The sequence below is a fragment of the Puma concolor genome, chromosome C1, assembly GCF_028749965.1.
Source record: "Puma concolor isolate L17-30 chromosome C1, mPumCon1.1.hap2, whole genome shotgun sequence".
Lineage (NCBI taxonomy): Eukaryota > Metazoa > Chordata > Mammalia > Carnivora > Felidae > Puma > Puma concolor.
Window position 1 is genome coordinate 31,475,360 of NC_141674.1, and position 23,358 is coordinate 31,498,717.

The window sequence follows — 23,358 nt, forward strand, 5'->3', positions numbered from 1 at the left end:
TCTCTCTCTCTCTCTCTCTCTCTCTCTCTAATAAAAACATAAAAAGACAAATGTCTTTCTCACTTCCAATCTTTAAATCCTGGGAAAGGTCTCGTTGGCCCAGTCCAGTGAGGTGTGCACCTCTAAAGTCAATTGTAGAAAGAGAACTGTGGGAACCATGTGGTTGGTGTGAATGCAGGGGGAGGGTGCTGTGTGGCTGGAGGGGCAAGAGAGCAGAAAGGGTTACTGTTCTTGAAACTCCAGATCCTACCCACTCTTTTTTAAAAACATTTTTTAATGTTTATTTTTGAGAGAGATCAAAGAGGGGAGGGGCAGAGAGAGAGGGAGAGACAGAATCTGAAGCAGGCTCCAGGCTTTGGGTTGTCAGCACGGAGCCCCACGTGGAGCTCAAACTCACGAGCTGTGAGATTATGACCTGAGCTGAAGTCAGATGCTTAACTGACTGAGCCACCCAGTCACCCCAGATCCTGCTCAATCTTCAACACCAGCTCATAGGATCAGAATTTTAGAACTGGAAAGGGTCTAGGAATCCACGTATTTAGAATTCTCCACTTTGTAGATGAAGAAATGGAGAGTCTCCTTCTATGATTATTCCTGTCCTTTACTTGAGTTGTTTCTGAGCATTTTTTCTCCAGGTTTAGCCTAGTTTTCCAAGCACCTGCCGTTAATGGCTACACAAAGCTGTTCTTTTCAAGTTTTTCTTCTTAGATCTGCTACTGCTTCAGAAGGCCTTTATGATTTTCGAGCTTACCCATTGTTTTTGCCTATTATCATTGCCTGTTCCTTCATTCTGGTTATCTTACAGGCACTTCCTCTGCTAATCACATAAATGCTGTGCCTCAGGACTGTGTCCTTAGCCATGTTGTTTTCTCAAGCTACACAGTTTGTTTAACTGATCTTGTTAACCTCTCAACACTTTTTAAATCTACATCTATATCTTCGGAGTCTCTCTTGAGCTCTAGAACATTATATTCAACATTGTGCTTAATATCTCTATTTGCATATACTACAGTCCTTTCAAAGTATGTCCAAAACCCAACTCAATCTTTTCAATAAAATCTGTGTCCTTAATACAGTAAATAGTACCACCCTCCACCCAATTCTCCAGTCTAGACTTCCTCTTCTCATCCATCACCTTCCCCCAGTCACCAAGTCCTATATATCCTATTTGGGATCTGTTCACTCTATATCTTCCTCTGTATTTCCTTCGTCAGCTCTCTAATTAGACTGTTAGCACGTCCTAAATAGGGTTCCAACTGGTATTTCTATATCTAATCTGGACTCCATTTTTTTTCAAGTTTGGTATTAATTTTATTCTATTTTCTTATAACTTTAAGTACATAAAGGTTTATTTCCACAGGCCTCAGGAAATGGGTAGAAGTCACAGGACAATCTCTCTTCCCACCAAAAAAAGTTGCATATTTTGGTAAGCGTCCTAGAGAGAAAAACTGTAATTTACATTAGCAATGCTGTGCAAGATTCTTACACAAGACCTAAAACCAGGCTGCAGTGGAGATTTTAGTCCTTTGTTCAGGTGCCTGGACAGAAACCAAAAGCAGTTGGGCATGACAGGGCAAAGGAGGCAGTGAAGACGGAGGGCAGGCACCTAGCATGGAAGAAGGAAGGAATTCCAGATTCCTTGGAATGGTGTAGTTTCCTTGTTTGTTTGTTTTGTCTTGTTTTGTTTTTGTTTAAGTCGTCTCTGTAGGAAGGTGCTGGGCAGGGATCCCAGTGAAAGAAAGGGTCCAAGACTTCTTTAACTGGCCTGGGCGCAGGGCTCTGCCCAGCGGCCGATACAGGACAACCTACTCTCTCAGGTTCAGGCAGACCCAGGATGGAATGCAGAATAAAAGGAATGCCTACAGGAATCAATTTTGCTCGGAATGCTAGATGGCCAGGCTTCAGCCTTTGGTCCAGTGCGACCCCTGCCTCACCTGTCAACAGTGAAAAGTTAGTTTGGTTAGAAGAACCAGCTAGAATCACACCAGCCTCTGCTACCTTCGTGGGCATTGTTAGAAAAAGATGAACTTGTGTGAACATTCTGATCTGTTACTTCCTGGGGACCGCTTTATTCTTCCCAAATGACTGTCTGTTGGTCAAATAACCCCCAAAGGCTGAAAGCTAAAACACAGCAGTCCTGGTGTGCAGTTCCTTAAGAACGGACTGGTGGTGTGGTTGAGCTGACAGGGAAAAGCCGCACCTTCCCGCAGAAGATAACTGACCTGCTCTCCCACCCAGATCTCAGCCTGAGGTATATTTCAGTGAAGGCAGGTAGCTGTGCTTCTCAGAGCAGAGAAGCGGTTTAAGAGCAGAAAGGTAGAGGAAATCTAGAAAAGAACCGTCTTGATACAGATTTATCCCACGGTGTGGGGGAGAGGGCAAAGAACCCAGTGGCACTTCGCTTATCCAGCAATTTCTGTCACTGTGGTGACCAACTTCTGCCCGTGCCATAGGGTCTTGAACTGCTCGGGGACTGGGAATCCATTCTGGGAAAAAAAAATGGGTTTTAATCCAAGCTCCAAAAGAAGCTGGGATTAAATCTTACACTTTTCTCTCAATGCTTGCTTCCACTAAACTATTAGAGCTATGTGCTATTAAAACAAGTGACATTTGGGGGCCCCTGGGTGGCTCAGTTGGTTAAGCATCCAACTCTTAATTTCAGTTCAGGTCATGATCTCACAGTACATGAGACTGAGCCCTGCCTCGGCTTCATGTGCTGATGGTACGAAGCCTGCTTGGGATTTTCTTTCTCCCTCTCTCTCTGCCCCTCCCCCACTCGTGCTGCACACACTCTCAAAACAAATTAAAAAAATTTTTTTAAGTGACATGTGGTTTCTTTCAGCAGGTCGTACATTATGGCTGACATGCAAAATCTGGTAGAAAGATTGGAGAGGGCAGTGGGCCGCCTGGAGGCAGTATCTCATGCCTCTGACATGCACTGTGGCTATGGAGACAGTGCTCCATATGTGCAAACATTTGACTCACTGCCTACCGGTCCTGTGGCAGAGTGCCTGAAGATCAGTAAAGAGATTGAGAGAGATGTGCAAAAACATGAGGAGATGGTCCTCACAGTTCCGAAGTTGGAGCAAACTCTTGGTTACAGCCTCTCCATGCCGGCAGCCAGCAGACAGTAAGCTGGCTTACATTTTGGTTGATTTGTTGGCAACCATCTCAGAGCAGATCCAAGAAGTGATAACCTTCCCGGAGTTCTGCCTCACCTCCAGACTTGGACTCATCTTTCTATATTCCCCACTGCTGCTAACATGATCATTCTAAAACGTATTCAGTCGAAATTAATCTAATTACATTGCTTAAAATCCCCCAATGGGTTCTCATAACTTGAAGATAAACTTCATCTTCTGTGTTCTTCTTAATACAGAACACTTGGTATAGAGCATTGCCTTTTTTTTCTGGCAGCATCTTCCAAATTTCCCCTCAAGCATACTTTGCTCCAGCCATAAGGATCTCATGGTCCTGCAAATGTTCCATACTATTGCATGGTTTCTGGTCCTCAGCTGTGCTATTTTTCTTCCTTCTGCCTAATTTCTTTGTTCAGTTAGCTCCCCATCCTCCCAGATGTAACTTGTGTCACGTCATCAGGGACTACTATACAAAATTATGTCTTCATGGAGGAGCACTTGGAATTCTTGGCTGAATTTACTAAATAAAGTGATAGACTTTATATTCAAGGATTTTTTTTTTTAAATCAGAGAATGACACTATGGGGTTTTAACTTTATAACATTATTCTGGAATCAGTGTGTAAGACTATGGGGTCAACATGAAACAATATCCATACAATAGTGCACCACTTCAATTTGCTTCAAGTTGTTGCTTGCTTAACTTTCTTTTCTTATCTTTGCTACCATGGGTTTGCACTTTCAAAAAGAAAAAGAAAAAAAAATCTAATCTTTGCTTTAGGCTCTGTTTTCTGGAAGACTCTGGCTAAGACAAGCTTATAACCCCAGTTTGATTAATCAGGAAGAAGGGAGAATTTTTGGATTTGTTTTTGAGGTATTAGGGAAATAGACTTCCTTTTTTCCCCACTAGATACAAATCTGGAAGGCTATATCCCTGGAAGCTACCGGCAGTCTAAAAGGAGGGAGGTTGCTTAGAAATGAGCAAACACAGAGGAAACTGATCCAAGAAATGAACAGAAAATTTAAATCCCATCACACTATTTGACCCTGGATCAAGCCTCACCCGAAGGTAGAACCCCTGGTTTTTGAATCTCTTAAAAATGAATAAACTCTAATTGATTGAAGGCTTCAAATGTCCTACATCTGAAGCTGCCTGTGTTAAGAAAAAGGCCTCAGTCTTATATCCTTGGCTCATTTCCAACTCCCTCAACTTCCTTAGGGCTATCTCCTCTGGCTTTCTCCAAGTAAGCAATGCCCTTTTCAATGATCAGAAATAGGTGTTTGGCTGAAGAGAGGCTGATCTTTTTTGTTTTGTTTTGTTTTTTGAGAGGCTGATCTTAATATGTGGAAGAAAAGATTCTCAAATACAGAATATTGCCAGTGGGCTTCTCTTTTTTTAATTTTTTTTCAACGTTTTTTATTTATTTTTGGGACAGAGAGAGACAGAGCATGAACGGGGGAGGGGCAAAGAGAGAGGGAGACACAGAATCGGAAACAGGCTCCAGGCTCCGAGCCATCAGCCCAGAGCCTGACGCGGGGCTCGAACTCACGGACCGCGAGATCGTGACCTGGCTGAAGTCGGACGCTTAACCGACTGCGCCACCCAGGCGCCCCCAGTGGGCTTCTCTTGAACATATAAAAATTCTGTCAATTATTGTTCTAGCACCTGTGAGGAACACAAACTTGAGCAAAATAAATTCCCTTCCCTTAGACTCTGATGCCCTAGAGGAGCGCTGTCCAAGAGAAATATAATGTGAGCCACAACACAAATGTGATCCATATATGCAATTTAAAATTTTCTGGGCAGCCACAGTAATACAATAAAAGGCAATAAGGAAAATTAATTTTATAATATATTCATTTAACCCAATATTCCCAGAATATTATAATTTCAACATGTAACCAATATAAAAAATTAATGTGTTATTTTCATTTTTGGGGGGGTACTAAGTTTTCAAAATCTGGTATTAAGTCATCTCATTTTGGACTAGCCACATTACCAGTGCTCAAGAGCCGCATGTGATTGGTGGTTACTTCATTGGCCAGTGCAGCTCTAGAGAGTAATCATACAGATAAACACTTTTATCCTATAGACTCTTATATGGTAGACTGTAATCAGGGCTATGTTGGGAGGTACAAATTTTGCGCTCTTCTAGCACCTGTGAGGAACACAATGTATACACAGTGTATACATTGTATACAATGTATATGTAGTGACAAGCCCTCACTTCTTAGGATAGCCTTTTGGAGAAAGGGCATGGCATTGTTAAATTTGAGTCCCTCAGTGTTGACAATGAAAGCTTTGGGTAACATGGTCCTACTGTCTTGGGAATCTCTTCCGTTTCACTCCCCTCTGCATCACCCCTCCCCCAAACTTCATTTGAAGATAGGTGCATGTGGGAAAGGGTTGAAAAAAGGCTTGCCTGGCATTGGAAGTTACATTTTGGCTACAGAAGGTTATTGTGGGGAGGAGGCAGAAACCTCCAGCCTCAGTCCGGCAACACCTACTCATTTCACTTAATTAAAAAGATTTCTCTCAACTTTCATATTTCTTAGATCAAGGATGTTTTCCTACCCAACCACAAAATCACTATCATACCAGGATACTTATAATCGATAGATACTATTATCTAATATACAAGTCACATTTAATTTCCCTAATTATCCTTTCTAGTATTTTCTATTTTACTTTTAAGAGATCCTGGGGCGCCTGGGTGGCTCAGTTGGTTGTGTGGGACTTTGGCTCAGGTCACGATCTTGTGGTTAGTGGGTTCCAGCCCCAAGTCCGGCTTTGTGTTGACAGCTCAGAGCCTGGAACATGCTTTGGATTCTGTGTCTCCCTCTCTTTCTCTCTCTCTCTCTCTCTCTCTCTGCTCCTCCCCAACTTGCGCTCTGTCTCAAAATAAAAATAAAACATTCAAAAAATTTAAAAAAAGAAATCTTTTCCCTATTTTGAAGTCCAAACAATACTGTATTATATTCTGAAAGCTTTATAGTTTAGCTTTTCACATTTAGGACTTTAATACTCCTGGAATTGATTTTTGTGAGGAAGTAAGATAAGAGGTATCATTTTATAGATTTTTTTCATAAGGATACCCTGCGGTCACAGAACCTTCATTGAAAGACCACCTTTTCTCCGTTGCTATGCGATGCTACCTTAATCGTAAATCAAGTGTCTCGTATGTGATAAAAACGTAAAGAAAAGCAAGGAAGTGACTGTCATAAAAATCAGGCTAGTAGTTTCCTCGGGAAGGAGGCATGGGAGTGTATTTGGAAAGGGCTTGTCACTTTTCTGCTTTTGATCTAACGGTGACCTATCTTTTCAATACTTTTATTTGCCTTTGTTTCCTATTTCAGAATAGAGCTGTTATACTTCCCAAGAAAAAGGCTAAGACGGGCGCCAGCATCTTTGCAAAGGGAGTTTGTGGTTGTTCTCAGCTGGGAAAGGGGGCGCGAGGGGCAGAGCGGGTGCGGAGTCCAAGAGAGGCAAAGCCAAGACGCAGCCGGTGCACCGGGGACAGGGACGCGCCCACGACGCTCCCGGACCCCCGCTTGGAGGGGCCGCAGTGAGAGCTTCTGGGTCAGGTGACAGCGCAGTTCCGTCCGGAGTTAAGCCACACGCACAGGCAGCCGTCCGCGGGGACAGCCCGCCCAAAGGCTGCCGCTCGCCTTTAGCGCCCGGCTCGCCCCGCCGCTAGAGGGAGTCCGCCCCGCCGTGGACTCGAGAAGCGTGCTGCGCCGCCGCGGCCTCTGGGAGGGGGCGGGCCTCGGGCGGCCGCTGGGCATTCTGGGCCAGCGCTCCAGCCGCGTCTGTGCGCACCACCCCGTAGCGGAGAGCTTTGTGCTCAAGCTCCCCCTGCAGGTCCGCGGTAGAGCCCGGGAGCAGTAACGAGGCCGCGGCGGAGCCGGGGAGAGCCCGGGTTAGGAGGAGGAGTAGCCAAGGTTAGGATCAGGCCGGCGAATGGGTGGCTGAGCGGCTGCGGTGTGGAGCCCTGGGGTCTGTTCCCGCGGTTGCCGCGATCTCCGGGCGGGAGCGGCCCCCGGGCAGCGGCTTGTCGTGTCTGCCTTCGCAGGCCAGACTCCTGTGGGTTCTGGCCCTTTCGTGGAGGTCCGCTGGGACCTCTTCCCGAGGCCGGCGACCCCTTGCTGTCATTTCCGGCTCCTCCAAGACATTGTAGGGAGTGCTCAGTAAACTTTAGGACGGGCATGGAATTGCTGGGGCGACAGTGGTCTGGGGCCGGTGGAAAGGTCCTGGCTGAAGGCAAGCGCTGTCGGAGCCCACAAGTCCGGGCTGCACCGAACAAGTCAGAATGTAGAGGGTGAAGGTAGTGGCAGTGCCACAGGCAGCAGGAACCCATTAGAGAAGAAAAGCCTCTCACCGGGGGTCTTTGCTCAGCACCTGGGCTGAGGTTTGGGGCTGGAAGAGGGAACTGGTCTTGGAGCTCCTGGGGAACTTTGGCTATTTTTGATTCTCTTGTTTGCAGGGAGCAAGGATTGAATTAAGTAACTACATCCGGGGTGTGGAGAAAACGAAGAAGTCTTGGAGGATTTGATCCAGGAGAGAGGCAAGCGTTACCTAGCTTCTGGGATGGGCAACAGCCTGTGCAGTGTGGATCAGAGAGGAGGAAATGCCACAATGTGAGGGACTGGACAGGTGAGAAAGGAAAAGTCCCCATTCTACCACAGCAAGGCACAGAGTTGCTAATCTGGATTCTTCAGTGCAGACCTGGTTTTTCAGAGCTCCTTTCTCCTCCCCTACCCCTGTCATTTCAGCATTCTGCACTTCCTGGTAAGGGGAAAGATCAGCCAAGTCCCAGGGGAGTAGAAGTTTCTTCTCTCCTAAAGTTTAAACTCAATTTGTCAAAAGGAATAGAAATGCTATCTCGTCTCATCCTTGGGTAGGGGAAGGAGATCCACATTTGTTGAATGCTAGTATGTTTGTTTTGTTTTATCACTATTTTGAGTAGCTGAGGACAGCTGGAGGGGATACTGTGTCAGTAGCGTCAGGAAAACGAAGAACTTGCTCAAGAGCACTCATAAGGCATATTACTGAATACTACTGACCTAGTCAGGATTAGGTTTAGAATCTAGATCCCCACGACCCCCAGACTCTTGACACTATGCTGGTATTTCCCAAACATTTCATTCATTTACCACCTGAGGATTGTTGCCATTCCTGTGTACTACCTGTATTGTTATTTTCATGTTTAAAATTTTTAAATTTCATTTATTTAAAGACCACACTTGTCCTAAGAAACACTCTCTATGAAATGATGCATTGGATTTATGCATTTGAATATAGCTTTATATGCTAAGATGTGTCTAAAAATGTTGAAATCATCTCATGTCAGAAAAATACAAACTGCATTCGGAGACAATGTGCTGTATTATGCCCTTGCCTGGAATTTTTCTGTGCAGGAAAGTCCAGGCAACACATCTGAGTCTAAATTGCTCATCCCCAGTGTATTGTTTTCTTCCTTTAGAGGAACAATTTCACAGAGAATGCCTCCTTTTTGTTTCTTCTCTACAGAACATTTTGCTTAACCTATTCAGGGCTACCCTATTCTCAGTATGTAAAACAAGTAACAAAGTTCATAACTTTCAGGAGCTTACTCTCTCTCTGCCTCTCCTTCTCCCCCCACTCCCCCACCCCAGGGAGTTAGTACAGACACATAGAATAATCTAAATCACTACTGTCCAAAAAGAACATTTCTATAGTCAGAGGAGTGTTCTATGTCTTTGCCTTATAACGTGGTACCCCCAAGCCACATATAGCTACTAATTACTGGAAATGTGCCTCATGCAGCAGAGAAATTGAGTTTTAAATTTTATTTTATTTTATTTTAGTTAATTTAAATTTAAGTAGCTGTATGTGGCTGGTGGCTACATATTGGCCAACCCAGATCTATATATGTGAAATAAAATGTTTTCAAGATCAGTTGATTTAGATTTAGATTTAGTGCCCTCCCCCAGTGGGGAAAGACACCCAAAGTGTACATGTTAATTGCCATTTAACTTCATTTTCTTGACAGATGAAGATTCTTTCCAACTTTCAGGGACTTCATGGTCCAAATAACATTACTCATTTTGAAACTGTCATCATCCAAGGCACATTTATAATTTGAGATACTTATGTAAATGTGCATCTTCTGTGTTTTATCACCATTGAAGTATCCTCTAAAGCAATAACTTTATAGGATATAAGCAGAAATCTTAGCATTGCATTACTTTTGTTCATTGCAGATAACTTCTCTGCCAGCTGTATATGTTTTCTTTCATTAGGGACATTTAGACTGTTTCAAAATGAGTTAAGTACAACCACAGCAAATATTAATACCATTTTCAATATATCAGTTCTTAAGTTTTTAATATGGAATTTGGTGCATTCAGTTTCTTCATTGCTTAATAGCAAAGAGGAGATTTAGTTCATAGTTACCTCAATCAGTTTAAATTCTGTGTCAGATTGTTTTCCTGCCACCCAAAGTCCAATCCTTTGGACTGGTCATACCTTGTTTTGTTTTGTTTTGAACCTATGCTAGGTTAGATATGTGAGATTAGGAAGAAGGCTTAAAAAGAGTATCTTTACAAAATAGTTTGCCTAGTTTCTTAGGATTAAAAATGTTTGAGAGAGAAAACAAATCAAACATAACGTGTGGTCTTTGTTTCCTGATTTAAAGAAAAGCTATTTAAGACATTTTAGGGCCGCTGGGGAAATTTGAATAAGGAGGGGAGTATTGGGGAATTATTAATTGTGTTAGTTGTGATAACAGTAATGTAGTTAATGTAGGAGAATGTCCTTATCTGGAAGTGAATGCTGAAGCATTTATATCTGAAGTGTGAGGAGATCTATAGTTTACTTTAAAATAGCCAAAAATGCACACCTGAAAGATGCAAATACAGGAGCATGTCAACAGTTGTTTATCTAGGTGTTGTGTATATATATAGATGTTCATTGTTCTATTTCTTTGTATGTGTGAATTTTTTTTGTAGTAAAAATTAAAGAAAAAAAAAAAAAAGAGTACCTGTCCCACAGTAGAGTAGTGAGATATTGGATGTGAAGCACTTGGCTCAATGTCTAGCACTCAATAACTGCACAATAAATATTCAATATTATAGCAAATACTGTAGTATTTTATTAGTGCTTATTGACAGATATTTTCCATCATAAGCTAATTTCTTGTGGAGAGAAAAAATAAACTTAGTGGGAAACACCAATTTCTGTTAGGATAATTTATAAAGTCAGTAAGGATAAAGTAAAACCCACCAAGAGCTTTTCCTCCTTGCCATTTCCTTAGTATATTTCAAATCTTGAAAGCAACGGATTTCCACATGTTGCTGTGAACGTCCTCTCTCATGACTTCATGCTATTACCTTTTTTTTTTAAGTTTATTTATTTTGAGAAGGTGACAGCAGGGGAGGGGCAGAGAGAGAGAGGGAGAGAGAGAATTCCAAGTAGGCTCCGTGCAGAGCCTGACGTGGGGCCCGAACCCACAAACCGTAAGATCATGACCTGAGCTGAAACCAAGACCCAGATGCCCAACTGACCAAGCTACCTGGGTACGCTGTATGCTATTACTTGGTGTATGAGCAGATCTATTGGTATTTGTCTATAGTTAGTCTTTGAATTTTGCTATACTATGTTCCTGAGAACTACATTTGTAAAACAGTCATCATATAGCTGATTTTTCTCAAGGAATAGTTTGTAATTGAGTTTCATTTTCTTAGTCAAGGATTTTGTATTAGAAGAATCATAAAAGTGGCCATGTTTTTACCAACATTGCTCCAACATTTACAAAGATCTATACATTTCTAAATAATGAAATAATATTCCAAGTCAGTAGAACTTTGAAGCAGAAAAGGCAAACCTCAAATCTCCTTTTAAATGAAGAAATCGAGGCCAACGCAATTCTGTTGCGTTACTAGTTGGTCGTAAATAGCTAGGCTTCTTAAAGAATGTAAATAAATAGTCATGATTCTTTTTACCTTGTTAGAATTTGAAAGTGCTTTGGATAAATTTGTTATTTGGATAATACATTTCTTTAACACGATATTGCAGGGCCTTGTGCCATGGCAGAGAATGGGGACGAGGAGACGGGGTCAGTAGAGGCCTCAGGGTTCTCAGACTTGAGTGACTCAGAGTTGCTAGAGTATCTGGACCTGGAAGATACTCAGGAGTCAAGTGCATCACTTAGCAAGCCTGGTCCTTCTTCTGAACTCCCTGGGAATGATGACAAGCTCACAAGCTTACCAAAATGGAAAAGAGGATTGGATGTCTCATCACCTATGGAGCGATTCCACCTTAAATATTTGTATGTCACTGACTTGTCTACTCAAGACTGGTGTGAACAGCAAATGGTATATGGGAAGGAGCTTCCTGGTTTCTTGGCTCCTGAGAAGGCAGCTGTTTTGGACACCGGTGCCAGCATCCACCTAGCTAGAGAACTAGAAGTTCATGATCTTGTGACTGTCCCCACCACCACTAAAGAAGATGCTTGGGCAGTTAAGTTTTTGAATATATTATCAATGATTCCTGTCCTGCAGTCAGAAGGACGCATCAGAGAGTTTCCAGTGTTTGGAGAAGTGGAGGGTGTGCTGCTTGTTGGAGTAATTGATGAGCTGCACTATACCGCCAAGGGGGAACTGGAACTGGCTGAACTTAAGACACGCAGGCGCCCTATGCTCCCTTTGGAAGCTCAGAAGAAAAAAGACTGTTTTCAAATCAGCCTATACAAATATATCTTTGATGCCATGGTTCAAGGGAAAGTGACCAGTGCTAGCCTAATCCACCACACAAAATTATGTCCAGACAAGCCACTGGGACCTTCAGTGCTGAGGCATGCCCGGCAGGGAGGCTTCTCTGTAAAGTCCTTGGGTGACCTCATGGAGCTAGTCTTCTTGTCTCTAACACTGTCTGACCTCCCAGTTATTGATATCCTAAAGATAGAGTACATCCACCAAGAGACTGCCACAGTGCTGGGTACAGAGATTGTGGCCTTTGAAGAGAAGGAGGTGAGAGGCAAGGTGCAGCACTATATGGCCTACTGGATGGGCCACCGAGAGCCTCAAGGGGTTGATGTGGAGGAGGCTTGGAAGTGCCGGACATGCAACTATGCAGATATCTGTGAATGGTGGAAGGGTGGTGGGGTGCCCAGCTCCATTCTAGAGCCCCTAGCCAAAAAAGTGAAATGAATAGAAGGGTATGCCTTCAGGAACTTTCAGCCTCCCTGCTTCTAATGTGCTCAGCAGAGAAAAAGAGGACCAATTTTTGAACTTAGCTTTCATGGAGAATATTCTTATTTTGGTTCTTTTCATATTTCCTCAAACTCTAACCACTCAAGTCAAGACCAAGTTTCAGGGTTGAGTGGGAGGAATCTGGAGCTATAGGTCCCTGGAACTTTGCTGTTAATTGCCAAGAAGACAGTTGCTCATCGTGGCTGGAGCAAAGGGCATCCTTCAGCAATCATTGCTTTCCTAAGAAGATCCTAAACTTTCTGTTAAGTCCCTTTCCTGTTTTTTCTTAGTTAACACTTTCTACATTTTATATAATAAAATAGAATGAAATGCTGTCCAAGTCAGTCGAACTGATTTTTTTTTTCATAATCTCAATCCTTCAAAAATGACCACAATAAATAGTTGTGTCTTACATGTGTACAACAGAAAATATGAACAAGCATATGCTTCATAGTACTTTCACAATAGCAAAACCTAACCCTAGACACTGTCCAGGTCCCCATCATCAGAAGAGTGTGGACGATGTACAGCAACCAAAAGAAATGAGCCACAATGACACACAACAGTGTGGTTAGCACAGTTAAGTGAAAAGTCCCCAAAGGTTACATACAGTATGGTGCCCTTTTTATAAAGGGAGAACCAAAAAATTAAACACATTTTAAGGAAATTGTGAAGATAGTGGAGAGGAATCTCAGTGCATTTTAGAAGATAGTGGAGCTCTTGATTGCGAACATCACCAAAGAGGCCAGAGGAAAGAATGATATGGACATCACCTGGAAGGAAAAGGCTTGTTTATGCAGTCACTACTGGAGAATTTGCATATATAGGTGGAAGGGGGAGAAGAGTTGGCAGGGGTTGAGTTTATTTTTTATTTTATTTGTTTATTCTTTATTTTATTCTTATTTTATTATTTACATTTTTTTTTTTTAATTTTAGAAAGAGTGTGTGAGCCAGGGAGGGGCAGAGAGAGAGGATCTTAAGCAGACTCCATGCTCAGTGTGGAGCGTAACGTGGGGCTTGATCTCACAACCCCCGAGATCATGACCTGAGCTGAAATCAAGCGTTGGACGCATAACTGACTGAGCCATCTAGGTGCCCCAGGAGTGGAATTTCTATATGAACTAGAAGGTCAAGAGGCAGCAGAACATGGTAAATATTGTTAATGTGACTCCATGTTCTTTTTTTTTTTTAATTTAATTTTTTAAATCTTTATTTTTGAGAGAGAGTGAGAGACAGAGCGTGAACGAGGGAGGGGCAGAGAGTGAGGAAGACACAGAATCTGAAGCAGGCTGCAGGCTCTGAAGTGTCAGCACAGAGCCCAATGCAGGGCTTGAACTCATGAACTGCGAGATCATGACCTGAGCCAAAGTTGGACGCTTAACCAACTGAGCCACCCAGGCGCCCCAATGTGACTCCACGTTCTATGTGAACTGGTAAAACCTGGACATTTTTGGAGTTACAGTAGATTACCTCTGGAGGTGTTTTGAGCTACACACAACTTTTCTTATGCACAATGGGAATCTTGGGGTAATAACTCTCATTTACTGAATGAATATTATGTGCCAGGCATCATGCTTAGCACTTTGATGATTAAATCTGTATATCCATTAATTATCCCTGATGAGGGAATTGAGGCTTAGAAGGGTTATAAAACACAGTTTGAAAGTGGTAGACTCCAGCCTAGATATGTCTGACTACAGTGCTTATGTTCTTAACCATTATGCTGTAAAGTATTTCTCGCTGTTGTTAAGCCCCCTACATGGTATCTTATTCTAGGCCCTAGGAAGTTTGGAATCAAATTGGGGGCATAGTAAATAAACTGGACTTTATAGGATCAAGAGTATTAAGCTAACAGTCTTCAAGAAAACAACTTGTCAGGGTTCTGATGGCATCATGTTGGATATACTAGAAGGTTTAAAAAGAGGGAAAAGAAAAATAAGTTGGTTTCAGACAGTGACATTGTCAGAATTCAGTAGTTCTGTAATTCAGTAATACCCTGAGCTCTCAAATCCTTATTATTTTTTAATGTTTATTTATTTTTGAGAGAGAGACAGAGCGTGAGCAGGGGAGGAGCAGAGAGAGGGAGACACAGAATCTGAAGCAGGCTCTGGGTTCTGAGCTGTCAGCACAGGGCCCCATGCGGGACTTGAACTCACAGACCACAAGATCATGACCTGAGCTCAAGTCAGATGCCCATCCGACTGAGCTACCCAGGAGCCCCTCAGATTTTTATTTTAAGTTAACATCTCCTAGTCATCACTTTATGGTTTCTCACAAGGTAAGTTGAGACATCTGTAGTTGGGGTCACCCCAGGATCATTGATGCTATTCTCTACAACAAATGCTTCCCGGGTTTGCAGCCTCCACATAGCTAATAATGTCATCTTTTCCTTGCAAATTCTGCCTAAAGGTATCTGAACTCCAAATTATGGACCTCTTGAATATTCAGTGAGCAGTTAAATGAAAAGAGATATCATAACAAAGCTATTTCTTGATTTTTTAAAATTTGCTTCCTTTAGTAAATAATTTAATCCTATTAAATTTGCATCCCTCTGCTTATTTTTAATGAGGAGTTTAATCTTTTAAAATTATTCTTAAAGGCCAGTTTGTTGCATGTCTTTTAATTTTCTCCATGGTGGATTTTTCTTTTTTCTTTTAACATTTATTTATTTTTGAGAGGCAGAGAGAGACAGAGCATGAGCAGGGGAGGGGCAGAGAGAGAGAGAGACACAGAATCCGAAGCAGGGGAGGGGCTCTGAGCTGTCAGCACAGAGCCCAACACAGGGCTCGAACCCTCAAACTGCGAGATCATGACCTGAGCTGAAGTTGGACGCGTAACCAACTGAGCCACCCAAGCACCCCATTCTTTTTTTTTTTTAATTTAAAAAAATTTTTTCACTGTTTAGTTTTTGAGAGAGAAACAGAGCACAAGGGAGGGGGGTGGGCAGAGAGAGAGGGAGACACAGAATATGAAGCAGGTTCCAGGGTCTGAGCTGTCAGCACAGGGCCCGATGCAGGGCTCGAACTCACGGACCATGAGATCATGACCTGAGCCGAAGTCAGACGTTTAACCAACTGAGCCACCCAGGTTCCCCCATGGTAGAATTTTCTGATTAAATAATACATGCTTATTATAAAAGTACATTAAAATGTAAGGAATAAGTTACTTCCTTTAAAAATTTTCAACTATTGCTTTGGTTATTGCTTCTCTGTTTTGTTTTGTTTTGTTTTGTTTTGATTCTCTGATATTCGTCAGAGAATCCATATGTTTAGAAACCCTGCTGGTGTGGTGAGTGTGACAAGAGCCACAGGTAGAATATAGGACTTCAAGTTCTTCAGAGAGATTATATGAGAGAAAGGCCCCATAAAGGTGTGAAGAGAGATAGAGGTTTTAGTGATAGCTCAAAACGTAACATCTATTAGAGTATAGTAGGAGAGGAACCAAAGAAGTGTGTTGTGCTTGGTAAGAGCTTCAGCCAAAATGCAAATATTTCTTCATGTACATCACAGTCCACACCGGAGAGAAACTTTATACATGTGGTAATTGTGCTGAGGCCTTCAGAGCTCAAGTCTTCATATTCATCAGAAAGTACATTGCAGAGGAGTTTAAGGAGCTTTGGTCAAAGCTTAGATGATCAAAATAATCTTTTCACACATAGGGACCTATGAAAGTCAAGAATGTGCCAACGTTTTCAGTTACAGCACAGGTATTCACATTCATTGCACAGGACATATAGGAGAGAGAGTCCATAAAAATGAAAGTAATACACAATAGTATGGGGCTTTAACACCCCACTTACCTCAATGGATAGATCATGTAGACAGAAAGTCAATAAGGATACATTGGCCTTATGACACCTATTAAATCCATCTGATAGGTGTCATAAGGCCAATGTATCCTTATTGACTTTCTGTCTAGATGATCTATCCATTGAGGTAAGTGGGGTATTAAAGCCCCATACTATTGTATTACTTTCATTTAAGAGCACATGGGACATCCCGTAGGATACATCACAGGTTAGGCCACAAGATGAGTCTCTAAATTCAAGAAGATTGAAATCCTATCAAGCATCTTTTGCAACTACTGTGGTATGAAATTAGAAATCAATTACAAGAATAAAACTGGAAAAAAACACAAACACATGGAGACTAAACACCTGCTGCTAAACAGCTAATGGGGCAATGAATAAATCAAAGATGAAGTTAAAATCACGTTGAGGCAAACGAAAATGGGCATACAACATTCCAAAATCTATGGGATGCAGCAAAAGCAGTCCTAAGAGGGAAGTTTATATTGATATAGGCCTACCTACCTCAAGAAACAAGAAAAATCCAAAATAAATACCTTTATACTTAAAGGAACTAGAAACAGAAGAGTAAGCAAAGCCCAAAGTTAGTAGAACAAAGGAGATAAGAGCAGAAATAGGTGAAATAGAGATTTTAAAAACAATAGCAAAGGGGTGCCTGGTTGACTCAGTTGGTTAAGCATCTGACTCTTGATCTCAGGTCAGGTCATGATCTCACGGTTTGTGAGATTGAGCCCTGCTTTAGGCTCTGCACTGACAACGCAGAGCCTGCTTGCAATTCTCTCTCTGTCTGTCTCTGCTCCTTCCCCACTTGAACTCTCTCTCTCCCTCCCTCTCAAATAAACTTTTAAAATAATAAATAACCATAGCAAAGATCAATGAAATGAAAAATCAGTTCTTTGAAAAGATAAACATAATTGATAAACTCTAGGCCCACTCATCAAGACAAAAAGAGAGGGGGCCTAAATAAAACCAGGAATGAAAAAGGAGAAGTTACAACTGACACTACAGAAATACAAAGGATCATAAGAAACCACAAAGAACAATTATATGCCAACAAATTGGAAAACCTAGAAGAAATGGATAGATTCCTAGGAACATATAACTTTCCGAAACTGATTTACAAAGAAATAGAAAATTCGATAGACCAGGGTGCCTGGTTGGCTCAGTTGGTTACCTGTCTGATTCTTGATTTTGGCTCAGGTCATGATCTCATACTTCATGAGTTGAGCCCCTGCTCAATCTGCACTGATGGCACGGAGCCTGGTTGGGATTCTCTCTCCCCCCTCTCTCTCCCCTCCCTTGCTTAGCTTGCTCTCGCTCTCTCTCTCTCTCTCGCTCTCTCTCTGTCTCAAAATAAAAAACATTAAAAAAATCTGAATAGACCAATACAAGTGATGAAATTAAATCAATATTTTTAAAAACTCCAAAAACAAAAAGTCTAGGACCAGACAGCTTCATAGGTGAAATCTGCCAAACATTTAATGATGAGTTAGTACTTCTTCTTTTCAAGTTATTCCAAAACATTGAAGAGGAAGGAACACTTATACACTCATGAGGCAAACAGGTGCACGAATAGATGCTCAACGTCAGCTATCAACAGGGAAAATGCAAATCAAAACCACAATGAGATCACCTTACACCTGTCAGATTGGCTATTATCAAAGAAAGAAAGGAAGGAAGGAAGGAAGGAAGGAAGGAAGGAAGGAAGGAAGGAAGGAAGGAAAGAAAAAGAAAGAAAGAAAGAAAGAAAGAAAGAAAGAAAGAAAGAAAGAAAGAAAGAAAGAAAGAAAGAAAGAAAGAAAGAAAGAAAGAAAGAAAGAAAGAAAGAAAGAAAGAAAGAAAGAAAAGAAAAGAAAGAACGAACAAGTGTTGGCAAGGATGTGGAGAAAAGGGAACCCTTCCTTATACACCATTGGTGGGAATGTAAAGTGGTGCAACCACAATGGAAAAAATATGGAAATTCCTCAGAAAATTAAGAATAGAACTGCCAGGTGATCTAGCAATACCACATCCAGGTATTTATCCAAAACAAAAAAACCAAAACACAAACATCAATTTGAAGAGATATATGCACCACCATATTCACTGCAGCATTATTTACGATAGTCAAGATATGGAAGTAACCTGAGTGCCCATCAATAGATGAATGGGTAAAGAAAATGTGATGTGTGTACACACACACACACACACACACACACACACACACACACACACACAGGAATAGGGAATATGATTCAGCCGTAAAAGAATGAAATCTTACCATTTGTGACAACGAATGGACCTAGACAGTATTGTGCTAAGTGAAATCAATCAGATAAAGACAAATATCATATAACTTCACCTATATATGGAATCTGGAAAACAAAACAAATGAACAAATAGAACAACAGAAATAGACTCATAGATACGGGAAACAAGTTCTATGACACATTTAATGGAGATAAAACTCTGGACAATTGTATATTCAGTATTGCAAATATTTATTTAGCACCTATTATGTGCCGGGTTCTACTCACACAAATTCCAATGTGTGGGCTTTCCCCCACCACCAAACAATCCTCTGATACTACTTGATGACAGTGTTAGATCCCACAGGTTGAGGGTTCAGTCCTACAAGCTTACCCTTTTCCCCCCACTTCAGATGCCCATCACGAGTCCAGATTGTCATCTGTGCTTTTGACTTGCTAGCTATAGAATGGAGGTTCCAACAACCCCTTCCTTAGGTTTGACTAATTTGCTAGGCAGCTCACAAAGCTTGGAGAAACATTTTTATTTTCTAGATTACCAGTTTATTATAAAAGGATATATAACTCAGGGACAGCCATATGGAAGAGATGCATAGGGCAAGGTATGGGGAAAGGGAAAAGAGTTTCCATGCCCTTTCTGGGCCAACACTCTCTCTGTACCTACATGTGTTCACCAACCCACAAAGTCTGTGAGCCCTGTCCTTTGAGTTTTTATGGAGGCTTCATTACATAGGCACAATTGATTAAGTTATTGGCGACTGGCAATTGATTCAACCTCCAGCCTCTCTTCCCCTCCCCAGAAGTCAGGAAGTTGGGACTGAAAGTTTCAACTCTCTAATCTCCAATCATATGATTGGTTCTCCTGGCAGCCAGCCCCCATGCTTAGGTACAGTACAAAATCACTTCAGTAATATAACAAAAGACACCGTTATTGCTATCATCACTTAGGAAATTCCAAGACTTTTAGGAGCTCTGAACCAAAAACAGGGATGAAGATCAAATATATATTTCTTATTATAAATCACAGTATTGCCAAACAAAAATATGTGCTTTCATAAACATATATACTATGAGAAAAAGAAAAGGAATAAGAGAAATCAAGGATGGCTCCTAAATTTTTGCTTGAGCAATGAGGTGGTGATGGTGCATTTATTGAACTAGAAGTGCTAGATTGGGGGTGGGAGAAGGCAGGGATTAATTGGCTTGGAAGTGTGAAGTTGGAGGTGACGTTTAGATTTTTAAGGGGAGATTTCAGGTAGGCATAAGGAATTAGGGGTCTGCTGTTCAGGGGAGAAATGAAAGATGGAAATACAGATTTTCAGTCATCACTCATCATCACATAAATGGTATTTCAAGCCATGGGACTGAATGAGATCATTTAGAGGACAATTTCAGAAAGCAAAGGCTGAAGGTCAAACCCTTGAGTATTCCAACATTTGGAGGAGGAACAGAGGAACAGAGTTTTAGTAAAGGAAATACAGAAGTAGTCTGAGTGAAGTGGGAGAAACTAGCTTTTATGAGATGTCCTCGAAACCAAGATAAGGAAGTATTTTAATTGTGTTGAATGCTGTTGAGGTCAAATATAATGAGGACAGAATTGGAATTTAATTGGTAACTTGACAAGATCAGTTTTAGGAGAGTAGAGTCAAGAAGCTATTAGAGTGGACTGCAGAGAGAATTGGAGGTGTGAAGATGTAGACAGCAACAAGAGGCAGCTCTTTAGAAAGATTTTTCTATGAAGGAAAGTTAGGAAATGGTGCAGTTGTTCAAATGGGCTACAGGTTAAGAAAGGATTTTTGTTTTTTTGTTTTTTTTATTTTTTTTTAACGTTTATTTATTTTTGAGACAGAGCATGAACGGGGGAGGGTCAGAGAGAGAGAGAGAGAGAGACACAGAATCCGAAACAGGCTCCAGGCTCTGAGCAGTCAGCACAGAGCCCCACACGGGGCTTGAACTCACGGACCGCGAGATCATGACCTGAGCCGAAGTTGGACGCTTAACCGACTGAGCCAGCCAGGCGCTCCAAGAAAGGATTTTTTTTTTTTAAGATATAAAAAAACATTTTTATGACATTGAAAATGCCAATGAATACAGTGGCTACTAGTATCAAGTGGGCTCTTAATGCTACCAAGCAACAGTACTGTATTTCCTTAATCCATTCACTCTTCCACATTCTTTTTTTTCCCCCCCTTTAACGTTTATTTTTGAGAGAGAGAGGGCTCACAAGTGGGGGACAGGAGGGGCGGAGAGAGGGAGACACAGAAGCAGGCTCCAAGCTCCGAGCTGTCAGCACAGAGCCCAACAGGGGACTCAAACCCATGAACCATGAGATCATGACCTGAGCCAAAGTCAGACGCCAACCGATGAGCCGCCCAGGTGCCCCCACTCTTCCACATTCCTAAATAACATTAGAATCTCAGATGCCATTGATTATAAGATACATAATTATTTCACAGACTTTCAAAGAGAAAAAACATGCTGCCAGTTAAACTATAGAATGCCATCATTTGTAAAATACCAGTTTTGCAGATGTTCAAATATGAAAAAAGTGTATATTAGAATCAATGTCATACAGTATTACTTTTCTCTCCTCAAATCTCCAATACCTTCTCCCTTCCTTCACTTTCAGCTTCCTATTTAACTAAGAAAATACAAGCATTCAGAAGATAGGCTCATTCTCCCACCACTAAATCTGTATCTCACCTGTACCTGTAAATTCTGTCTCCCTTTTTATTTCAATGGATGAATGGTCCACACTCACAACTGATCCTTCCACAGTGTACTGAATCCCATCCCTTTTCTCCAGAAGGACTTTTCTTCCTGCAACTATCCCATTTCTACTGTATAATTTTAATTAGCATACATACTATAATTTCTTCCATCTTAAAAAAAATTCTGGACCCCAAATCTATATGCAACGACAGCTTTCTTTTTCTACTCATCCTAAAAAAGCCAAACTTCTTAAAGGTACTGCCTGTACTTGCTTTTCACACTTCCTCTCTTCCCACTCTTACCAAATTCCACTCATTCCACTCCTATCAAATTCTTATCAGATTTTATTGAAATTCTACCACTACGCCAAAATGGGATATTTCAACAGCCTCCACAATGCTAAATCCAATGGTCAATTCTTAGTGATCATCCTACTTAACTAATTAGCAGCATTTAATACTGCTGGATTATTCCCCACTTCTTGAAACATTTTCTTCCCTTGATTTTGCAGAATCAAACTCTTCTACTTTTACGTCTCACACCTTATCCCTTCTCAGTCTTCTTTGTTGGGTCCTCCGCTTCACCTCCTTTTTGGGACCTAAGCTAGTGCGTTGCTAAAAGAAACTGAACTAAGGGTAGATTATTATCTTATAGTGCTGATTTAGATTTTCTAGTATTTAAAAATTCTGGTGTCTTGTATTTTTAAACGAAAATGATATATACACTTCCCTCTTATAAATGAGCTTGGCTCTCATGGAAGCCCCGGAGATACCAACCCAGGACTCCCTACAAAGAGGCAGAGGCCTCTGAAGCCTTCCGGAAACGAGCTCCACAGGCCTATGGGAAATGTAGTCCCCTAAGAAGAGCCTGCACCGCGGGGGGACCTGGGAACCTGGGCGGCAGTTACTTCCGCACACGCGCAGTGGGGCGGTAGCCGGTGTTCAGTAATCTTCCAACCTGCGCCGCGTGAAGGGGGAACGGGGTTTTCTCCCCGAGAGCCTGTGGGAGATCTCTGTAATCTGATCTTTTAGAACCAAAGATGGGAGTGTGGTGGTGAAAGACTGGTAGGTATGACTCTGCGGAGCTTGGGGACGTAAGGGAAGGGCGGGGAGAAAGATAGGCACCAGTTTATTGGCGTACCCAAAGGAAGGTAAAACTTCACAACCCCCACGTGCAGCGATTTAGTGTTTGGATGTGTGGGTCCTGTCCAATTCTGGAGTTCAGAGAAAGCAAGAGAAGGGGCTGACTGCCACTCAAGTGGGTTCCCGGATCCCGAGTAGGGATGGGGCAGGCTCAGTTTGTATTCCTGCCCTTGTAGGTAGAGATCACAGTGTAGGAATATGTGCTTCAGGCTTTACCTTTCCTGGTTACAAGAACATCGCTGGCCCTACCAGAGCCCGCAAAAGGCAATATTAAACCATTCCAAGGGATCCAGGAAGTATTTCTAGAGAAACTTGCCATGTTCTCAGTATATTCTCACAACAATTATCTGAAGTAAGTGTTCTCTCCATTTTGCATATGAATTAACTGAAGCTGAGAGAGAGGTTAAGTTACTTACTTGCTTATACTGACAATAAGTGGAAGAGCTGAGAGTCGAACCAGACGAGTTTTCACCGAATTTTATTCTGGCGTTTTGTTTGTTTGTTTTTGAGTATAGTTGACACGCAATCTTACATTAGTTTCTGCTGTACAACTTGGTGATTTGACAAGTTTTACCTTGTGCTATGATCGCCACAAGTGTAGTTAGGACCCTGCAAAAAAAAAGAGTTGTATTTATTCTCCTTTTGAAATATTTGAGCAATGAATGCAGAATAAATTTTGATTTGTAGTCTTTTTTGTTGTTGTTGTTAATAGTCTTTGGTGAATTTGCAGATCTTCCAGTGAAGACTGTGTAAATAAAGCTGTGAGTCCCTCTTGCATATTTTAGCCTTTCTATGGCCCCAACTTTGCTGGTTTAAATTCTTAAAAAACTATACTGGCTCATAGAAGATGGTGAATTTCCAAAGAAAGAGAGAGAGACAGATTTAGAATTTAAACTGAAGGCTCTGTCTTTAAAAAAAAAAAAAAAAAATTCCTGGATCCCTCAATCCATCCTTCTCAAGAAAACCCAACCTAATTTGAGCTCTCTTATCCCAGCTTCAGAGCAGAGACCAGAGAGTCACAGGAAGGACTGACTTCCAGAGATATACTGAGTTTCAGAAACCAGGGTTTTAGTTAGTTTT

At 41.7% G+C, this 23,358-nt stretch overlaps 2 protein-coding genes across 4 annotated transcripts in view; both read left to right on the forward strand.

Moving 5' to 3' along the window:
* The first annotated feature begins 7,021 nt into the window (after positions 1-7,021).
* Positions 7,022-12,710, forward strand: EXO5 (exonuclease 5). Of its 2 annotated transcripts, XM_086716604.1 has the most exons (3): positions 7,022-7,081; positions 7,624-7,704; positions 11,196-12,710. In XM_086716604.1, the coding sequence occupies exon 3, from the start codon at positions 11,207-11,209 to the stop codon at positions 12,326-12,328; it is 1,122 nt and encodes a 373-aa protein (XP_086572730.1). In that variant the 5' UTR covers positions 7,022-7,081; positions 7,624-7,704; positions 11,196-11,206; the 3' UTR covers positions 12,329-12,710. The 2 variants fall into 2 exon arrangements, with proteins under 2 accessions (XP_086572730.1, XP_025768273.1); XM_025912488.2 differs by lacking the exon at positions 7,022-7,081 and having other exon boundaries at positions 7,661-7,793.
* Positions 7,656-23,358, forward strand: part of ZNF684 (zinc finger protein 684) — a 31,258-nt gene continuing 15,555 nt past the window's right edge. The window contains exon 1 of one of the 2 annotated variants that reach the window (XM_086716602.1): positions 7,656-7,793. The gene's annotated coding sequence lies outside the window, so the exon portion shown is untranslated. Of the gene's footprint in view, positions 7,794-22,042; positions 22,201-23,358 lie in introns of those variants that run through there. The other variant, XM_086716603.1, reaches the window with a different exon arrangement.